Genomic DNA, 22,144 nt, shown 5'->3' on the forward strand with positions numbered 1-22,144 from the left:
ATGTCCCACTTCAGGTATAGCTTAATGATAATAATCCTTTCAACTATAGGCACAAGGCCTGTAATTTTAGAGGAAGGACTAGTCGATTTAGTTTTTGGTATAAAAGATGAGTTTTATATAGCTATAATTTCAATGTAACAACACTAAACTGTAACTCAGAGAATTTACAATTAGTAACCCTAACAAAATAAATCAACAATGTTATTTATAATTCATGATTTTCTGGGGTTCAAGAAAGAAAAAAAAAATTTAGACCATTTCTACCTCTTTCTGGCATGATATGCAGTCTGATTTTGAATACAGTTAGACATCTATAAAGAATACCCGGCAAGATATTATAGATGTTTTCACCTTGGAGAAATTCTACCAAACTCACTGCAGTAATTAGAAAAAAGTATTTGTTACATATTTGTCACGTCTCTATAACTATAGAATTTATAAAAGATCTGGTGTTAACACACACACACACAGAGCACATTTGAATGTATATCATAAAAGATTTGTATATATTAAATTACTCATTCTGTAGTTCGTTCTTTGTTAACATACAAACACTTATACATGACAGAAACATATTTATCAGTAATGCTAAATTATTTTGAAGATATATAAAAAATAGCTATTTAGTATTTTCCCCCAACACCAAGTAATATATATAGAAACTTTTACGCAACATTCCATGGCCATTTCATTATTATTACTATTATCACCAATGATAATAGTAATAACAAACATGTGACCTTAAATACCTACTAGCAAAAAATATTTTTTTTATTCAAATACTTTTTCACACGATGAATGAGAAAATGAATGAGTGATGATGCGATAAGTTTTATATTAAAAAAGAGACTTTTTTCTTTCAGTTCTTTTCAGAGAATGATACCACTGAGTTTATTAATCTTTTGTTTTTTCTATTTCTGACTTTTAATAATTAAAAATAGAAAATATAAACACTGGCAGAAAAAAATGGGTGTATGAATGTATAAAAATTTCTTGAAATATTTAGGAAAGGAGGAAAAAAAAAAAAATTTTATATTCAAAATCCATTTCCAAAAGAAGACAATTTCAGATAGGCTCACTCAACCATCCTAGCTGTCATTCAAGAAAATATATAGAATATATATATATGTATGTATATATATATATATATATATATATATATATATATATATATAAAAAGACTCTGAAAATAAATTTTTTTCCATATATTTTGCTGTTTTGAAAGTCTATAGAAAAAATTTCCACAGGAAGATTTAGAAATATGAGAACAACCTAGATTTTGAACATACCTGGAAAAAGAGATGTTTATGATTGAAAGAGATATGAAATGGATAGGAACTATTTCATTTTCTTTTTCATATCCTACACCAGACACAAGTAATTTGTTTGGAAGTAAAATACACTTCTATTCATTTTTCTCTTGTAAGATCTAAGTACAAACTCTCTTGCCAACAGGCTAAAAATACTAAAAATACTATATTGAATGGACAAACAGAAAAATACAACTGAATTCACATACACATATATGTATGCAATAATGACAATGAATGATGATGATAATAATAATAATAATGATGATGATGATTCTGTTTAATTTTGGCACAAAGCCAGCAATTTTGAGGGGAGGGAGATGTCAATCACATTGACCCCAGTGCTCAACTGGTACTTATTTTATCAACACTGAAAGGATGAAAGGCAAAGTTGACCTTGGTGACATTTAAAAATCATAATGTAAAGGCAGAAGAATTGCCATTAAGCATTTTGTCTTGCAGGCTAACAATTCTGCCAACTTGCCGCCTTATAATAATAATAATAATAATAATAATAATAATAATAATAATAATTGTGTATATACTTATGTTATAGATGAGTGACCATACAGACATACGTAAAGAGGGAGAGATGAGTGGAGATATATTATATATGCATATAATATACATATAGGAGTGTGCATACATACACACACGAGTACACATAGACCTAGAAAAACAAGTTGATTAGAACAGAGCTGAAGTGTGTGTAGCAAGGGAGTTGACTAGTGGAGGAGAGGAAAAACTGAGGAACTGTGAGATATCCAAGGGTGGGTGGCAAGGATTTGGCAAGTGATATACTGCTGCCGTGTCACAAGAACTTACCATTAGTAGCAGAACTCCACCATCACAAAAGTTCACACCTCTAAAAAATATTTTTATATATGTATCATACAAAACACACACATACTTTATATAGCTATATATATATATATATATATATATATATATATATATGCATTTGCTCTCTTTCTGTGAGCATGTCTATATATATATACAAACATACAAGCACACTATATACATATATACACACAAAATATATATATATATATACACACATACATACAATACACATATACATACACACATACATACAATACACATATACATACAATATATATATACACACACACAGCATATATATATATATATATATATATATATATGAACATACACACACTATATATGCATATATATATATATATATATATACACACAGTATATATATATACATACATACACACAGTATATATATATATATATACATACATACACACAGTATATATATATATATGTATATATATATATACATACACACAGTATATATATATATATATATATATATATATATATATATACACATATATATATATATATATACATACACACATATATATATATACATACACACAGTATCATCATCATCATATATATATATATATATATATATACACACATATATATATATATATACATACACACAGTATATATATATATATATATATATATATATATATATATACACACATATATATACACACACACAGTATATATATATATATATATATATATATATATATATATAGCTAAGGACTGCAAACAAGAAAGTGCCACCAAATCAAAATCATAAGAGAAACAAAGAAATCCACTGAGTACAGTGATGTAGCTTTTATCTTCTTGTTCTCCTCCTCCTCCTTTCAAACAATTAACCTTCCCATCTTAATGTTTGCAATTATAAGATAAAAAAAAACAAAAAAAAAAACAAAGCTATATTATTTCAATATTACTTATATGTTTAAAAGCAAGAACAGTAATGATGATAATAATAATAATAATAATCCTTTCTACTATAGGCACGAGGCCTGAAATTGGGGTTGGGGGAGGGGGGATAGTTGATTATATTGATCTCAGTATTTAACTGATTTAACTGGTACATTTTTCACCATCCCTGAAAGGATGAAAGGCAAAGTCAACCTCGGTGGAATTTGAACTCAGAATGTGAGGACAGATGAAATGCCGCTAAGCATTTTGCTCAGTGTGCTAATGATTCTGCCAGCTCACTGCCTTCTTAATAATAATAATAATAATAATAATCTTGCTTAAAAAATAGATTCTTTGCTCATTTAATTCGCAGAAAGCATTGAGACATATCAATGATTTTCTGGGTCTTTTCTCAGCAGTATTACTGATAGGGTGTAAAGCAATGTGGAACGGAGTGGTTGACACCAGGAACCAAATCAAACCTGGTCACAAGAAGCCTATCTTAGCCCTACATTGCTCACCAATAAAAATATAGTTTCATATACTGGCACAAGTAATTTTAGGGGTAGGGTGATGGTTGCTTATATTGAATCCAGTTCCAGACTGGCACTTATTTTATTGGGTTGGGTATTTCGTCTGTCTTTACGTTCTGAGTTCAAATTCCGCTGAGGTCGACTTTGCCTTTTATCCTTTAGGGATCGATAAATTAAGTACCAGTTTCATGCTGGGGTTGATCTAATTGACTGGCCCCTTCTCCTAAAATTTCGGGCCTTGCGCCTAGAGTAGAAAAGGTACTTATTTTATTGAATCACAGAGGGATGAAAGGCAAGCTTGACCCCAGAATTATTTGAACTCAGAACAAAGAATTGGAAGAAATGCTGCCAAATCACAGACTCATAAAAATAATATTTCTTTCTTATTTTGGCACAAGGCCAGCAAGTTTAAGGGGAAAGAGTAAGTTGATTATATTGATTCCAGTATTTGGTTGTTATTATATCTTATCAAGCCTGAAAAGTTGTAAAGCAAAGTAGACCTTGGCAGGATTTGAACTCAGAAAATTGAGTCAGAAGAAATACTGCTAAGCATTTTCTCAGATACTCTAACAATTCTGCCAATTTGCAGCCTTAACAACAAGAATGGTTTCTGATTCAGATAAAAGGCCACTAAATTTTGACAGGAGGTAGATAGTAGGTATCATTAAGTCCAATACTTGACTGGCACATTATTTTATCAACCCCAAAAGAATGACAGATAAAGTCGACCCAGGGAACTGAACTCAGAACATAAAGAGTTGGAAAAAATACTGCAATGCATTTATACTGATGCTCTAATGATTCTGTCAGCTTGTGAGCCTAATAAATAATAAAAATAATAGAGGATTAGTTGTTTACATCAACCCCCACCCAATAACTTGACTGGTACTTTTTTATTAACCGCGCAAAAGACGAAAAATAAAATTGGTCTCAGTAAGATTTGAATTAAAAATGTACAGCGGGTGTAAATACTGTAAGGCACTTTTTCTGATGCTGTAATTATTTATCAATTACACTCTTCTCATAATAATAATTGCTTCATAGAAAGATGATAAGAGAGAGAATGGCTGATGACATTCAACATCACCATTATCTAACGTCCGTCTTCCATGCTGGCATGGGTCGGACGGTTTGACTGAGGTCTGGAACGCCAGCAGCTGCACCAGGCTCCAATTTGATCTGACAATGTTTCTACAGCTGGATGCCCTTCCTAACGCCAACCACTCCAAGAGTGTAGTGGGTGCTTCTTACATGCCACCGGCACAGGAGCATTGCAGTATTTTTTCCCTGGCATTGATCACATTCAAATAGTGCCTTTTATGTGCCACCAGCACGGGAGCCAGTCAGGGGGGCACCACTGGCATCAGCCATGTTCGGATGGTGCTTTTTATGTGCCACCGGCATGGGAGCCAGTCAAGCAGCCCTGAGGACTGATATTTAATTATTTTCATTGAAGTAAAGATGATCATAGTAGGATCTAAAGATGTCAGAGTATAAAAGGCCATAGCTATACACCACAAGATACTTTGGCAGTGCTACATCAAATCTGCCACTCAATGATAATAATCACAACAATCATAAAAGTAATAATCCTTTCTACTATAGGCACAAGGCCTAAAATTTTTGGGGAGGGGGCTAGTTGAGATTGATCCCAGTACGCAACTGGTACTTAATTTGTCGACCCTGGCAGAGTTTGAACTTAGAATGTAAAGATGGATGAAATGCTAAGCATTTTGTCTGGCGTGCTAATGATTCAGCCAGCTTTCCGCCTTACCTCGAAATTATAATAATAAACCTTTCTACTATAAGCACAAGGCCTGAAATTTGGAGGAGGGGATAGTTGATTACATCAATGCCAGAGTTCCACTGGTACTTATTTTATCGACTCCAAAAAGATGAAAGGCAAAGTTGATCTTGGCGGAATTTGAACTCAGAATGTAAAAAATGAATGAAATTCTGCTAAGCATTTCGCCCTGCGCGATAATGATTCTACCAGTTTGTCATCTTAATAATAATAACAATAATAGTTTCTAATTTTGGCACAAGGCCAGCAACTTTAGTTAGATGGGGTGAGTTGATTACATTAATCTCAGTACTTAGTACTTGACTGGTTCTTTATTTTATTGACTCACATCAGTGCGATATGGACACAGAATCTAAAAATTAAGAAGAGATGCTGCTAAGTGTTTTGTCTGGCATATTTGCGATTCTGCCGGCATGTTGCCCTTATAATAATAATAATAATAATAAATGTATTAGTGCACATAAGCTTTAATAATAAACTGATTAAACTGAAAAGAAGACATGAAGATCAATACAAAAGGTGATTAATCTGGATGGTTGGTGTGTGTGTGTGTGTGTGTGTGTGTGTGTGTGTGTGTGTGTATATATATATATATATATATATGCTTTCGGTGTGAATGGCTTTATATATATATATATATACACACACACACACACATATATATATTTACACACATATATTTTACACTCTTTTACTTGTTTCAGTCATTGGAGTGTGGCCATGCTGGAACACTGCCTTGATATATATATATATATAAATATAAAATATTAAATAGAAGCAAACATCTATTACATATCTAGTTAGTAGAGTCAAAATACTCCAAATAGCAAACAATCAAACTGCATGTTTAAATATCACAAACGTATATGTATACATATATGCATATATGTAAATCCTCACATGCACACATCAATATATGTAGACACATATGCATATATATACCAATACACACACACACAATATATATATATATATATATATATATACATATATATATATATATACATATATATATATATATATATATACATATATATATATATATATAAACACACACACATGCATGCACACATACACACACACACACAGTACACACATATAATGCATATATATACATATAAAAATTACCTAACAGTGTTAACTTCTAATTATCAACAATTAGCAAATTAGTGGTTATAAATGTATATATGTATAGTTAAGCACACCCCAGAGATGCATGCTTTTATCAAGTAGAACAACCTATCAAGGCATTTCATAGAAAACATTAACAAACTCCATCGAAAGTTATCAGAAAAATACCCTGACTGAAACCTTGGTCCTGGAAACAAAGTTCTTACCTTCTCTTCGTCGATTTTAATACCACTCCAGAAGGATCTTCATTTGCTAGTTCTTTTTCTTGGACTTCTTCGCGGAGTGTTTTTAGTAAAGTACGTCGGATACTAGTGTATAAAGAGATGGAGAAGAGATTAAAACATGTATATGTTGTCATTTTTCTGTTTACATAAAAGAACAATAGTATATCCTCATGTAATTTCAATGTCTACAGCTGAGGCTTTCAAACAAATAACTGTAAATTTAGCTACATTATACATATTTCAGGTATTCTGAATTATGCTGTGTTTATATATATATATATATACCAGAGTAAGCACATGAAATGTGCAACAAGGTGGAAAAAAGAGTACTCAAATACCAGAGGTAGAGTAATATGCTTTATTTAAAAGCAGCAGAAATATAACAAAAAAACCGTTACTCTGAGTTTCACGTTCCCGTTCATCGGACAGCGATGAACGGGAACGTGAAACTCAGAGTAACGGTTTTTTTGTTATATTTCTGCTGCTTTTAAATAAAGTATATATATATATATATATATATATATATATATATATATAATATTAGAGATAAAATCCAAAATTACAGGTAAAAACTCAATTAAAATCAATTTATTAAAAATTAAAATTAAATTAAGTTTCACAGTATAAAATTATATATATATATATATTTATATACATGAGTGAACGAGTAAAAGAAAGTAGCATACAACATATTTGTCTGTTTACATGTATTCAATAACAGTTTGACTCAGCTCCACATGACAAAGTTTTGTGGGAATGTAGGACAAGTCCATATCATCTGATGTTTGGAGTTGGAGGCAGAATGTTGGATTGTCTTTCCATTACCAGTTGTTCATTAGCTGTCTGTAGGTGGTGCTCAATAGTGTTTGGAGCACTAATATCAGTAAGTAAACAAACAAAAGAAAGAAGCACTCAGTACATATGGTTGGAGCTACATCTATGTACACACACAATGCAGTTCGGTGCTGACTGGAAGAAGTACTCAATATGAATGTAGAGCAGTGGTTATCAAGCATTTTTTTTACCTAAGGACCTCTTTCATTACTATTTTATTCTGGTGGACCGCCATAGCTACTTGATGTTTAAAAACTAGTTTCATAGATAAATTCTTTCAAAATTTCTGTTTTGATTTTTAGACATTAACATGTGTAGGTTGTACTATGTAAAACATTAGAGAAAGATACCTCACAGTTTCCTGCAATAAATACATCCAAAGCAAAGTTTTTTCACAGACCCTTGATATACTACTGTGTATACCCAATTTACTACTTTGCTCGTGTGAACCCCAGTTGAGAATCATATGAACCCCAGTTGAGAATCACTAATGTAGAGTGTAGTAGTTTACTAAGCCAGTTCGTTAGCCTGTTACTCTGAGCTTTCTGTGGTGTGTATCCATTTCTTCAGACAATTTGAACTGGGTTCAGTCTGAATTGCCTGAAGAAGTAGCTGCAGGCTGTGGAAACTTCAGAGTAACAAGTTATTGACCAGTTGAACAAACGATTAAAAGAGGCAGTTTTAAACCATAGAACAAAAGGTAGGCTTAAACAGGCTGGTATGAAAAAGGTTAAGTCTACAGAGCTGTAGTACAATCAAATTATTTTTTGAGTTAGTTTTATCCTCAGAGATTTTCATAATTGCCAGCACCACAAGTTCAACCTTGGTATGGCATACCATCTTTTCTATTGTATGAAATGGAAGTTTAAGAATGATTATCCAATTATCTGAGAATAAAGAACCATTCTTAATGAATAAAGTATTTGGAATGCAACCATACTGGGCCACAGGCTCCAAGAGTTTAGTTAAATGTATTGATTTTACCTGTTATTTATTTTACTGATTTCATAAAAGTGAATTGGTCATAAATGCTTGCTTAGGTCAGATGTTCTGTGGCCAGCTTTCCACTCCTGTCACCAATCCTCACCTGTGTCCAAGCAAGGTAATACATCCTAATAGCCAGACACGTTAGTGCCATTCATTTTCAAATCTCATGTCAAGACAAGGAGACAGACAGACATTATATATATATATATAAAATACAGGATTCTTTCAGTTTCCATTTACCAAATCCATTCATAAGGTTTTGGCTGGCCTGGGCTAAAATAGATGTGCATCCAAGGTGCCATGCAGTGGGACTGAACCCAAAAGTATGGAGTTGGGAAGCTATCTTCTTAACGACACAGGCAGGTTTGCACCTAAATATATATTTTTTTCACATAGTCCTTCTATAATCTAACACACAAATGGCAGATTTCCACATTGCTTCTGCCCAGCAAATTTGACCCACAAAGTAATGGTTGACCCAGAATATATCTGAAGACACTTACCCAAAGTGCCACACAGAGGTATTAAACCTGGAACCATGAGGTTCTAAGCAAACTTCTTTGCCACACATTAAATAAAGATGTCTGCTTAAATTAAGGGTATGACCAAACTAGGCAGGGTCTGGTTTAGTGTAGTTTATATTCACTTGAAGGAGAAATTGAAGACAACATGGGTGGTGAGAAATGAGGGCGATAATGAAGATGTGATGATGAGGGAATATATATAAAAAAAAAAATTTAAAAAACTGATGTTGGCTGGCCTGGTACTTACACTTTCCACATGACATCCCGCAAAAGAGCTGCGGTCGGAATTAATAATAAGCCTGCCCAGAATATTAAACACCCAAATACATGGCTATCCTGTAAAATAAAAAAACATGAATAAGAAATAAAATATTGCATAAAGAAGAAAACTGATTTAGAGACAAATTATTCATACATGTTATTCTCTAGCCTGGGCCATGGATCATTTGGCACTGAGCCGCACAGAGAAAATAAATTTTAAAATTTTACTTGTTTTATTGACTATTGCAGTTTGCAGCAGGTTTTAGCATTATCATTACTATCATGAGTTTCTTTTGCCAAACTGCTAAGTCACAGACTAATTTACATCTATCACATGATACTGAAACAAGGAGACACATGCACATTTATGCAAAAAGGGGATTCTTTAAGTTTCCACTCATTAAATCCATTCACAAGGTTGGTACTTGCTCAAGTGGTCTGCTGTGGGATTGAACTGAAATCATGTAATTGGAAAGCAAACTCCTTAACCACAAAGCCACAATCACTCTTACCAACACAGACACATACATGCACATTATATATATATATATATATCCCTCTCTCTCTTTCGGAGAGGCACAAGCACATACACACACGGCAGTAACTTCTGCCTACCAAATTCAATCACACAGCTTCGGTCGGCCCGGGGCTATAGCAGAAGACACTTGCCCAGGGTGCCACGCAGTGGGAATATATATATATATATATATATATATATATATATATATATATATAGAGAGAGAGAGAGAGAGAGAGAGAGAGATACAATGTCAAAATAAAAAGGGAGGATATTAAACAAAACAATTGAATGTGTGAGTGTGTGTATGCAAAATTATGTTTAGTAATAGTACAGAAATTGATGCAGGAGTAATATGAGGTCAACATACCATGCCCACCATCTCTGGTGCAAGATTGATGACAGGCCACACATGGCTATAAATAATTAGAAACATGAACCAACTGACAATGCTGCCCCATATTGCAAGGTGTGTCAACTGCAAAGAAGAAAGGACAATCATAACAAAGGCGTTCAACAAGTAATTCAGCAAAAGTTGTCACTAAATGGATTACAATAAACCAAGCAAAACACTGAAACAAAATATTTTCTAAAATCATTATAAATATTTAATTATAAAAATACTTTTTTGTTGGAGAGTGTGTGTGTGAATTTTCATGGCTTAGTAGGAGGATGGGGTGTAAGGGTAGTCCCTTTGGAGTCTGCCACGGCATCTTGCTAGGGATGGTCATATGGACAGGTGTCACTGGTCTTCATTCAATTACTAATTGCTCAATTGAGGGCTTCTAGCCTCATTCCCCAGTAGGTGAAAAACTCTGGATAAGGCTTTCCAAGAAGTCACTAGGTAGGGTGGAGGAACCTGCTCAGGTCAATGGCCTAATGTTCAGACTCAAGGCATGTCTCAGGTACAGGCAAATGGGTGTGGCTAACAGCTTGGAGACGAATGAACACTGGCAAGCTTACTTGCCCATGATATATTCATGATGATGATGACAACCAAACTAGAACCCACACTGGATTGGTCATTGCCTGGGTTAATATCAAAGAGTGGACAGGCCTCAAGTTCAATGAGTCACGGAAAGGAGAAGACAAAAAAAAAAAAAAAATGAAATCTTGCTGCGGTTTTGTCAACAAATGCTCCAATGGCCACATGGTCAAGGGATAGGAAGAAAGGAAGTTAGAAGATGAAAGAATAGCACCAATAATGTTTTCGTAAAGCCATCAACACTGATGTTGAAGAAAGGTAAAAAATAAATCACAACTCATGGGTTATGCTAAAACTAGAGACCTGGTTCTAATGCATGCAATCATGCAATAATAGGGTGGATTCTGCTAAAGATATCCAAGAACCAGATGGTAGTGTTAACTCTTTTGATACGAACCTGCCTGAGAACATCTTTGGCCTCGTGATTTAAAGTGCTTTGAAGTGATCTAAATTAAAACCTTCCATCAAAATTTCATGTTTGTTTATTTTCCAAATACCAGCTTGATAATGGAGAAATTATTTTACTAAATTCATCATTATTTTCAAAATTAACTGGAACAACAGAAATATGGTAACGAAAGTGTTAAACAGATGAACTAGTCTGTTACCCAAGAATGGGAGCAGGTCACTCAATGAGTTTTCTGTATGGTTTTTATCTAATCATTTCACTTTATTTTCATCTACGTTCAAAAATTCCATCCACTTTTATTAACCCCCAGAAACTGACTACATGTGTCCAATTATACACTTCAGCCATCTTCTTTTGTCTATATTACTTTTAAATAATACATTTGTCCACAATATTTCAACAATAGCTAATTTTTTGACTTTGAGCTCTTGTGTAACATTTCATTAAACCAAAAGATACTTTTATAGTCTAGCACCTAACATATCCCATAAGTACTTACCTGGCTTTGCCCTTTCAATTACATTTTAAATTTGCAACATATTTATCTTTTATATTGACTGCTTGAGCACCTCAACACAAGCATTCACTCTGCAAGTAATAGTAGTCACCTGATCTGAAGATAAAACAACTATGGAGAACCCACTGTAGCATTTTTTTATACTTCTACCACCTTAAGTTGGCCAGTGGAAGAATTTCTACATGGCTGCTTGACATGCAAAAAATAGCAGCCAAGTCTCCCTCTGATAACATCACTTATAACCCAAAAACACTGGATGGTTATGGCTGGAGTACTTTTCATTAGAGTTGACTATGAGGTTAGGCAATAACTAATTCATGGTATCAAAAATTACATTGACCAGATAAAAAAAAAAAAAAAAAAGATCCAACTTACCCAAGTCCACGCACTTGTTTCCAAACCTGCTTTTAGACATACTGTAACAACAACATACTGAAATAAAGAAAAGAAACAACAAAAAAATTATAAATATGAAGTAATAAAAAATAAAAGCAAATAAAAAACTGAAAAATATATATATTGATAAAGATATTGCTAAAAAAAAAAATTATTGGAAATAACAATGTTTTAGCTTATTCTCCAGTGATTATTGTTGATACCAGAACAGGCATTTTCACCATTGTTAAATAATGATTTTGTTGAACAAGCCAAAAGCTTTAAGGGCATCCAGCTGTAGAAACTCTGCCAAATCAGATTGGAGCCTGGTGTAGCCATCTGGTTCACCAGTCCTCAGTCAAATCGTCCAACCCATGCTAGCATGGAAAGCGGACGTTAAACGATGATGATGATGACGTTTAGCTATATTTGGCCTAATTAGATTACACAACGGACATGACTATTTTGTTGTTTTTATCCATGCCTGCATACAAGAGGTTTGCCACCATAAAAGCACCCAGTACACTCTGTAAAGTGGTTGGTATTAAGAAGGGCATCTAGCCATAGAAACCATGCCAGGCAGACACTGGAGCATGATGCAGTCTTCAAACCTGTTGGATCTTGTCAAACCGTCCAACTTATGCCAGCATGAAACATGATTGTTAAATGATGGTGATAATGATATAGGTATCTTCATATGATGTGTAATTAGTTCTGGTTTACTTACCGTATATACAAAGTTTCCAAGGAGAAGATAGTTACCAACTTCTCCATTTGAATAAAGAATATCTGAAATAAAAGAAACAGTCAGTATTAATTTTAGATTAAAAATTAACAAAACAATCAAATTTTACATAAGACATTCTTTTATTTGTGTCAGTCATTTGACTGCGGCCATGCTGGAGCACCACCTTTAGTCGAACAAATCGACCTCAGGACTTATTCTTTGTAAGCCTAGTACATATTCTATAGTCTCTTTTGCTGAACTGCTAAGTTATGGGGATGTAAACACATCAACAAATCCTATGCCCAAAGGCAGGAAAGTCTTAAACATGGTGGCTAAAGCAAGCTAAAGAACAAAAGAATATGTCAATGTTACAATCCATTATGATTTTTATCCTCACATTAATTATCTAATTAAAACCAAATAGCAAAGTGATTTTCTTAAATATTTTGCCAAACGGGGAACTGGAACAAGATCTTAAAAATAGAGAATGGACAATCACAGACTAGTCAGTGTTTCAGCATTATCATTTTCCAATTATAGAGTTGGATAATTACTTACCATGTTTAAGAGCAAGAACTGTTAACCAAAACAGCAAAATAGAATGATAAATAGAGTTGATGAGCCACATCCAGAATACCTGAAACAAAAGGAAGTGGATTGAAATAATGTGATTGATAAAACTGTAGCAGGGTGGGAATACTCTCTCTTTTACTCTTTTACTTGTTTCAGTCATTTGACTGCAGCCATGCTGGAGCACTGCCTTTTAGTCGAACAAATCGACCTCAGGACTTATTCTTTGTAAGCCTAGTACGTATTCTATCGGTCTCTTTTTGCTGAACCGCTAAGTTACGGGGACGTAAACACACCACCATCGGTTGTCAAGCGATGGTGGGGGGACAAACACAGACACACACATATATATATGTCTTCGAAACGTCTAGATAGAATAGAGACAGCTGATGAAGGGATATTCCAAGGGGCTTTCCGTTTTCCTATGTGTTCGTTCCGTTGTCTGTAGTTTATTGTTCTAACGTCCTGTACCCTGATATGCATGTATATACACATGTAGATGTAAGTATGTACATATATGTGTGTATACATGTGTATATATATATATATATATATATATATATATATATATATATATACACACACATATATACGATGGGCTTCTTTCAGTTTCCGTCTACCAAATCCACTCACAAGGCTTTGGTCGGCCCGAGGCTATAGCAGAAGACACTTGCCCAAGGTGTCACGCAGTGGGACTGAACCCGGAACCATGTGGTTGGTAAGCAAGCTACTTACCACACAGCCACTCCTGCGCCTGTATAATAAATAATAATAATAAACTAAAAATTAATAAATTCCTATTGTTGTTTCTTAGGTTCACGTCCCAGATCTAGAACAATCCTCTGATTGAAGACATTCAACTGCAGAGTAATATTCCTACTAAATTATGCACCCATGTGTGTATTTTAACACTGGTACCCAAAGGGGGAAAAAAAAATGTATACCTACAAGGTTTTCAAAATGTAATCAAATTTTTAAAAATAAATCTTAATAATACGTAATTAAGAAAGCTGTGCATTTACTTAGGGTGGTCAAGATGGAAATTATGTGATGGCTACTTGCAAAGAGAGATAAAATCTGCACACCATGTAAATTTCTATACACAGCCACAATAAAAAGTTTGCAGGAACATTATTCTTTTCTACTCTAGGCACAAGGCCCGAAATTTTTGGGGAGGGGGCCAGTCGATTAGATTGACCCCTGTATGCAACTGGTACTTAATTTATCCACCCCAAAAGGATGAAAGGCAAAGTCAACCTCGGCAAAATTTTGAACTCAGAATGTAAAAATAGATGAAATACCACTAAGCACTTTGCTTGGTGTGCTAACGTTTCTACCAGCTCACCGCCTTAATTTGCAGGAACATTGTCACAGAACTCCCAATAGAAAAGACCAGGTACATATAGAAGGAGAATGTAATGCAACAGAAGCATGAAAATCCAACAATCCCGAATATCTAAAAGCTCAAATGTGCTATCACAGATTTATTGTTCCTCAAATATGTCTTAAGAAGTTTGGCATGAGATACAAACAGAGGGTGATAGATGGTGGCCTAGTGTATTTCAGGTATATTCTTAGGTGCTTAACCAGATGAACAACAACAACAAGAAGGGTGAAGATGGTATCAACGCAAACACTTACCTTGATGTTAAAAAGTTCTCCACTCTGCGAAGTTTTATACAATGCTGGAAACCGAAGCATGCTTTCTTCATTGCATGTTCGGTCAAACAAACCTAAGACAAGGGGTGGAGATGCAGTAAATATCTGAAAGAATAGAGCAGGGCCAGATTAGAACAAGCTCCATGTAAAGATAGGGAAGAGTGATTGGGGGAGGGAGCTTACATATCTTAGAGTTGATATGAATGTCACATTTAGACTATAACTTGTCCTGAAGTAGAGAAACTACATGATAGATGAAACCGAGACCAGATTACAATACAACAGTTGAGTCCATAACAAGTTAACTTAATAATCCCTTGGCTGTTGGTGATGGGTGGTTCATTAAATTTCAACTGAAGATTTAGAATTCATGTAGTAAATCAAGACAAGTTATACTGGTGAGGTGTGCTGTTGTTAATTTCTCCAGACCCATGGGAAGATTTGTGCTTAGCACTATAAGTTAACAACATATTTGCTTTCACTACCTACTGTAGTGAACAGCACCACCTCACCAGATCTATTTGGATTTCGGTAGATCAAGACATTGAAACTAAGTATGTATGACATGATTTAAAACACAAATACTTCAGTGTGTACGTTGGTATCAGATCACTTTGGAATGTTGTGACACTACAATCGAGATACGAGGAGTAGTTGATGAGGTTTCAAAACAATTAAGTTACTTACACCATCATCAGAACTCATGATCTTTGCAGAACTTCCAAGACAGGTGGTGGGGAAGGGATGAAAAAAGACAACACCCCTGGTTTGCTGTTAATCACTATTCAAAAAAGGCAAAGATCTCCTTCGATCATGCATGACCATGGGATTGCACCTAGAAAGTTACCTTCCAAGGCACAAATCTGGGCAAGGTTGTTTTATGGAAGACCAGCAGTCACCCAAGTATACCAGATTCACCTCTCCTCACCAGTGATGTTATCCAAGAGAAAGGCAACTGAGTGAACTGGAGCAACATAAAATAAAGTGTCTTGCTCAAGAACACAACACACAGCCTAGTTCAGGAATCAAACTCACTACCTCATGCGTCATGCCCCAGCATGGCCACAACCTACTGGGTGGAGCTAGTACAAGATAAGATTATTAAACTACTGTCAATGTTAACAGTGTTTTGTTTTTATAATATAATGTATGATAGAATAAACCCACATATTTCAGTGAATACTGCAAATGTAAATTGATAAAATTTAATTAAATACAGCCCATCATTAGCAACTGATTATACAACATAACTGTATACAGGAAATAAAGAACCAACTGGACTAGTTTCAGTCAGTACTGAGATCTCACCAGTAACCAACAACCCTTCTCTAACTGCCCATAGTGATATTCTATAACTACCATTGTTAAAGGATTTATTAAAACAGATACACCAATTTGCATAAATGGCTATAAGTACAGTTTTACTATGAATAGTTAGAGAAGGGTGCTCAGTTGCTGATGATATCTCAGTAAAGATTGAAACAGGTCTTGCTATCTCCACTTTACAGAGATACATGTTAACACAAGTAAAAGGCTTTAAAAGATGTAACAGAGAGGTAACAGCAGAGAAGGAGAGAAAGAGAACAGACAAGCTGCAAAGGAGAAGAACATTTGAGAAATTCTACAAAAGGAATGGGATTAAAGCAAGTGTTAGCAATAGGAAACCAAATTAGCTGTCAAAAGTCTTTGACAATTAATAAGAAGCCATGCTAGTAATTTCAACAGAATTAATTTAGTTTGTCATTTAAAGAACAACCAGTTAACAATAGGCAAACAAGTAAACATTGAGTTAAGTTAAATTCTTCAAATATCAGGAACCTTCAGCTGGACCTTTCTCAAGAAATGGAAATTCTATTCTCTATGCTAACCACTAGAAAATCTTTAATATTTACTCAGTAATCCCACCCTTCACCACTTTTGCAATCTCTATGAAATATTTGCTTAACTGATGAGGCCATAATAAAACTGAAACATTTCCAAAGTTACCTCTCATACTTTATGAAATATTTACAAATAATATTAGTCACTGACTATTTTTCTATCCTCAACACAAATGCTTATAGTTAACTTTTTAGTACTTTATTTACTAATTCTTTCATTACCATATTTGTTTAAATATACTGCCTTTATTTCATTTAATTTTGAAAATAACAAAGAACTTATTTAAATAACTTTGTTGTTATTATACTGGTGTTTGGAAAATAAATTATCAAAATTTTGATGGAAGGTTTTAATTTTAATCACATTAAAACAAGAAAGTCTGTATCATAGAACCAAGGGCAGTTTCAGGCAGAATGGTCTCAAATTAATTTAAAAAAAGTTAACACTGAATTAATTATATTTTTTAATTTTAAAAATGGTATCTCTAAGATATTAGGTAACAGATCTGAACATCAACAGTACAATCCTTGCCATAGGTCAGATTGTTAGAAAAAATACACAAACCATTTTTTGCAAAATTAAAATTTTGTTTGTGAATTCTTTAGGATACTACCAGTTTATGTCGGCACTCTGTCGCTTACGACGTCGAGGGTTCCAGTTGATCCGATCAACGGAACAGCCTGCTCGTGAAATTAACGTGCAAGTGGCTGAGCACTCCACAGACACGTGTACCCTTAACGTAGTTCTCGGGGATATTCAGCGTGACACAGTGTGACAAGGCTGACCCTTTTAATTACAGGCACAACAGAAACAGGAAGTAAGAGTGAGAGAAAGATGTGGTGAAAGAATACAGCAGGGTTCGCCACCATCTCCTGCCGGAGCCTTGTGGAGCTCTAGGTGTTTTCGCTCAATAAACACTCACAACGCCTGGTCTGGGAATCAAAACCGCGATCCTATGACCGCAAGTCCGCTGCCCTAACCACTGGGCCATTGCACCTCCACTTTATAAACAAATACCTTAGGGCATTTTATACACCTCTCTAACGACTCAGCCAACTTCTCCATCAAGAGTTAACTACTACCAGTTTGCATCATCAACATTCTCCAGCAGCTCATAGTCAAGCTTCTTTCCTATATTATTATTATTATTATTATTTGCATGCCCCTTTTAATGCCTCCATTTCATTCTCAGTCCCTTCACTGCCACCTTACAGGTATTTAGATGAAAGAGTAGGTAGTTTTGAAGGTCCAGCATACGAACAGGTCCTGTAATCCACTGTGAAGACTCATCTCATCATTCATGCAATACAAAACAGTATTAAGTGTATACAACAACAACAACCATTACAACAAAAACAACAACAATTAAAATGACAAAGACGATAATGATGATGATGAATACAAATTAAAATGTCTTTAAGTCTGGCAAAAGAACATTGAGAGATTGTGATTTCTGCTTATGTCTCAAGAGGATTTAGCAAAGTAAAATTAATTGTAATTGAATTAACACGAGGCAGCCATATTATCTCTCTCTGATTAAACCCCCCCCCCCCCCATCTAAAATGAAACAGCAATGTGTCTATTACATGATCATCACAATCATCATCATTATCATCATCCTCATTATTTTTCAGTTTGTCAGAAGTAACAGATAAGCAGCTATTATGGAATTATGCTGTGTTCATCCACGGAAAAAATACAACAGCCACAACTATTATCACTACAAGAATTCATTGACCACAATTTACCTAGCATGGAGGGAAAAGAAACCCCCAAAATATAGATACAAAGATATTAATCCCAAATATTAGGAAAAAAATTAAAACCATAGAGTCTAATGCTAGTTCACATTTCATTTAATTACATAATTAATTAGAGGAAATATCTGATATTATTCTAATCAAAATGTTACGATGTAAAAAAACCCTAAAAAACTGAATGTTAAATGAGTAAATCAAATGAAAAAATTTGTTATTTCTCTAAATATACACTCTATATTTGAATCATCATCATCGTTTAACGTCCGCTTTCCATGCTAGCATGGGTTGGACGATTTGACTGAGGACTGGTGAACCAGAAGGCTGCACCAAGCTCCAATCTGATTTGGCAGAGTTTCTACAGCTGGATGCCCTTCCTAACGCCAACCAGTCCGAGAGTGTAGTGGGTGCTTTTACGTGCCACCAGCACGAAGGCCAGTCAGGCGGTACTGGAAACGGCCATGCTCAAAATGGTGTATTTTACATGCCATCCAAGCTACAGCAAAGAAGGTAAGTCATTGGATTTTGTCAAGAGATGGTGAATAATGGTTAGAAGAATACCAAGTGAAGCCTCGTAGCCAGTTGATCTAGCAAGTGGAGTCTCATCTTAGTGAGGGGGACTGCTATGCAATCATACCATTGAAAAGGAGGCTCTCAAAACTGTGCATTCTCTGCTAGTGTCTGGTACATGAGCTTTCAACTGGTAGCACTTGTATCTAGTTGTTGTTTGTAAATAATAGATATTTTGCACAGTTAACTATTATAGCTGCCAATATCCATAAGACATAGGCACTGCTAATTTATCTTTATACATGAGTGAACATATTTCTATACATATGTGGTCAGTATTTGAATGTATTTTGTACTGCCAATTATTTTAGCCACATATATTAAAAAAAAAAATCACCTTGTTATGCACGTGTGTGTGTGTGTTCTACAGTATAGTATATAGTCAAAATGTTTCTTTTCTTTGCATACAATTCACTGTGTAGAATTTTTGAACCTCACATGTCCAATTGTCTGCCTCTTATTCTCATCATTCCATTTGTGTTATTTTTACTTATATATACAGATATTCATACATGTATGTGCAAATATATCGATTTACATATATTATCAGTTTGAATATAGACTATACTACTAATTATAGCAACCAATATCTCTAAGCTATGTCTACTTAGTAATCAAATATTAGAACTTGATACGTTCAACAATTTCTGAGGCATCAGGATGGATGAACTCTCAAGAAAATTGAAGGAACAAACTAGATAAAGGCAGTGGTAACTAATTAGTGAAGGACTGGACAAGTCATATGATGTTGGAACAATGGTAAGTCTGGGGCACAATAAATTTTAAAAAAAAAAAAAATCACTTTTGTTCCCACCTTCCCTTTCAAAAATCTAAAATCTAGTATGGACCTATAAATGCAACTGAAGTACAACACACATGCATTGAAACTATTAACATATTAATTACAACAACAATGCAAAAATACAAAAAAAAAAAAACATAAAAAATAACAAAAAATGCATCTGCAAGTGCAACATGAAGACATCTTCAGAAATGAGTCACCTACCACATTATACAAACCAATACTCCAGCGCTCGAACACAACCTGTCCGGAAAAGCCATTTACCATGGCAAACCAGAACTGGAAGAATATAAAGGTGGAAAAAAACCACACCAAAGTGCTATCAAACTTTTGGTCAACTCACTCCTTTGTGTATATGAGACCAAATTTCTGCTACAAAATGTCAGACAAATACAATTGTAATATGGAGGTGCTTCTGAAAATAATAGTTTATATTTTTCTATTGTTTCTTGTAGGGGATAAGGGAATTCAACATCGAATGATGGCTTAATTTACTAATTTATGCTTCTGTGGTTTTTTTTAGATATGTTGTTATTTGGCTCTAGGACAGGCTCTGATCATAACAGAGCTATGATTAAAGGCGTTTCAGCCATGACCATCCATTCTCTTCCAGAATGCATTACTCAATGGAACTGCTCCCCTCTTGTAGTCATTCTTTTGGTTATAATGTCTGAATGAATAAAGACATTGTACAGGAATGAAAAGTTTTTAACAAGGGTAACCTTATTAGCAATGATGGCAGGATAACATGGCCCAGTACATTCTGTAAAGTGATTGGCGATCAATCAGAGACAGCATGGGGTTGAAAGGACACTTCAGTCTGGTTGCAGACATGATGTCTCTAATGCTAGTCCCACAAACTGCACCCAGTACACACTATGGTTGGTCTCAGGAAGGGCATCCAGCTATAGAAATCATGTAGCAAATGAAACATACAAGTAAGATATGGTTCTCTGAACAACCTAAGAGGGCAGTAAATCTGGATAAGAATACACTTGGACCAAGACTATCCATCAAACTCATGCTAGCATGGAAAGTGGATGTAAAAATACTGATGATGACTGAGTCCTTCTTTCCTTAAGATAGTGGAGTATCAGTTTAAGGAACTTTGCTGCTATTTCTAGTAAATTGAGTGCCTATGAAGAATCTTCCTTGTTGACCCATCTCACAAACCAGTTATATTTAGTATAGCATAGCCATTACTTTTTAAGGGAAAGCAAAATGTTAGAGTATGTAAGAGAAGAGGAGGGTTAGTGTTAGTAAAATGGGAATTTTGAAGGGGAGCAAGGCCATTGTGTGGTATATATTAAATGGTGTAATGGGGAATGGTGTGCTGTGATATGCCAGGGGGAACAGAGTGGAGTATGGCGTTTGGTAGACAAAGGGAAGGAAACACGATAATGTTTTGCCAAAATTACTTGAAAGGGCAAAGGTTAGAAATGAAACTATTTTATGTATATATACAGACATTATGTATATATACACACATTTGTGTGTTGTTGTTGTTGTTATTGGCACTAGTAAGGTTGCTTAAGTAAAAGGGATATGAAAAAGCCCTTTTACTTAAATGGATGGGAAGAGGGGTGGTTGGTGGCTTTATGTCAAGCATTGAGAGTCCTGGCATTTGGCATAAAGTAACAAGCACAAGTGTCTTGCTAAAGGCTAGATACCTGGCTACTCCAGAGTAAGTGATTAACAAAAAAATAAATAAATAAATAGATTAAAAACCCACTTAAAATTATCTGCAAGGATTAAGATTCAGATGATATTAAATAAACTGCCAGTTCTTCCATTGGTGCCACCTCCACCCATTATTGTCTGATATGAATGATTTCTCAACTATATTCAAATGCACGAGAAATAAGCAGAATTGAAAGACATCCATCCATAGCAGTTGCCTGTGACAGTCTGGTGCATCACAGTAGAAAACCACTGGACCATGAAAAATTTACATCTGCTAGAATTAATAACTAATTTTCCCTAAAATTGCATCATGCCATCTTAAG

The 22,144-nt window shown here is 34.5% G+C and overlaps 1 protein-coding gene across 50 annotated transcripts in view; it reads right to left on the reverse strand.

The window, feature by feature from the left end:
• LOC106872891 (phospholipid-transporting ATPase IA) overlaps window positions 1–22,144 on the reverse strand; it is a 422,617-nt gene that overhangs the window by 47,642 nt on the left and 352,831 nt on the right. For 28 of the 50 annotated variants that reach the window (XR_016242557.1, XR_016242554.1, XR_016242553.1 and 25 more), the window contains 8 exons: window positions 20,343–20,417; window positions 15,111–15,233; window positions 13,458–13,536; window positions 12,900–12,961; window positions 12,173–12,229; window positions 10,257–10,364; window positions 9,356–9,444; window positions 6,746–6,847 (listed from right to left, as the gene is read on the reverse strand). Coding sequence is in view for 42 of the 50 variants with exons in the window: in XM_089354939.1 (XP_089211065.1) it covers window positions 6,746–6,847; window positions 9,356–9,444; window positions 10,257–10,364; window positions 12,173–12,229; window positions 12,900–12,961; window positions 13,458–13,536; window positions 15,111–15,233; window positions 20,343–20,417 (695 nt within the window). In the remaining 8 variants the exon portion in view is untranslated. Of the gene's footprint in view, window positions 1–2,135; window positions 2,176–6,745; window positions 6,848–9,355; window positions 9,445–10,256; window positions 10,365–12,172; window positions 12,230–12,899; window positions 12,962–13,457; window positions 13,537–15,110; window positions 15,234–20,342; window positions 20,418–22,144 lie in introns of all 50 variants that reach the window. The other 22 variants (XR_016242559.1, XR_016242558.1, XM_089354941.1 and 19 more) reach the window with 3 other exon arrangements.

The sequence above is a fragment of the Octopus bimaculoides genome, chromosome 7, assembly GCF_046866305.1.
Source record: "Octopus bimaculoides isolate indiv1 chromosome 7, ASM4686630v1, whole genome shotgun sequence".
NCBI lineage: Eukaryota > Metazoa > Mollusca > Cephalopoda > Octopoda > Octopodidae > Octopus > Octopus bimaculoides.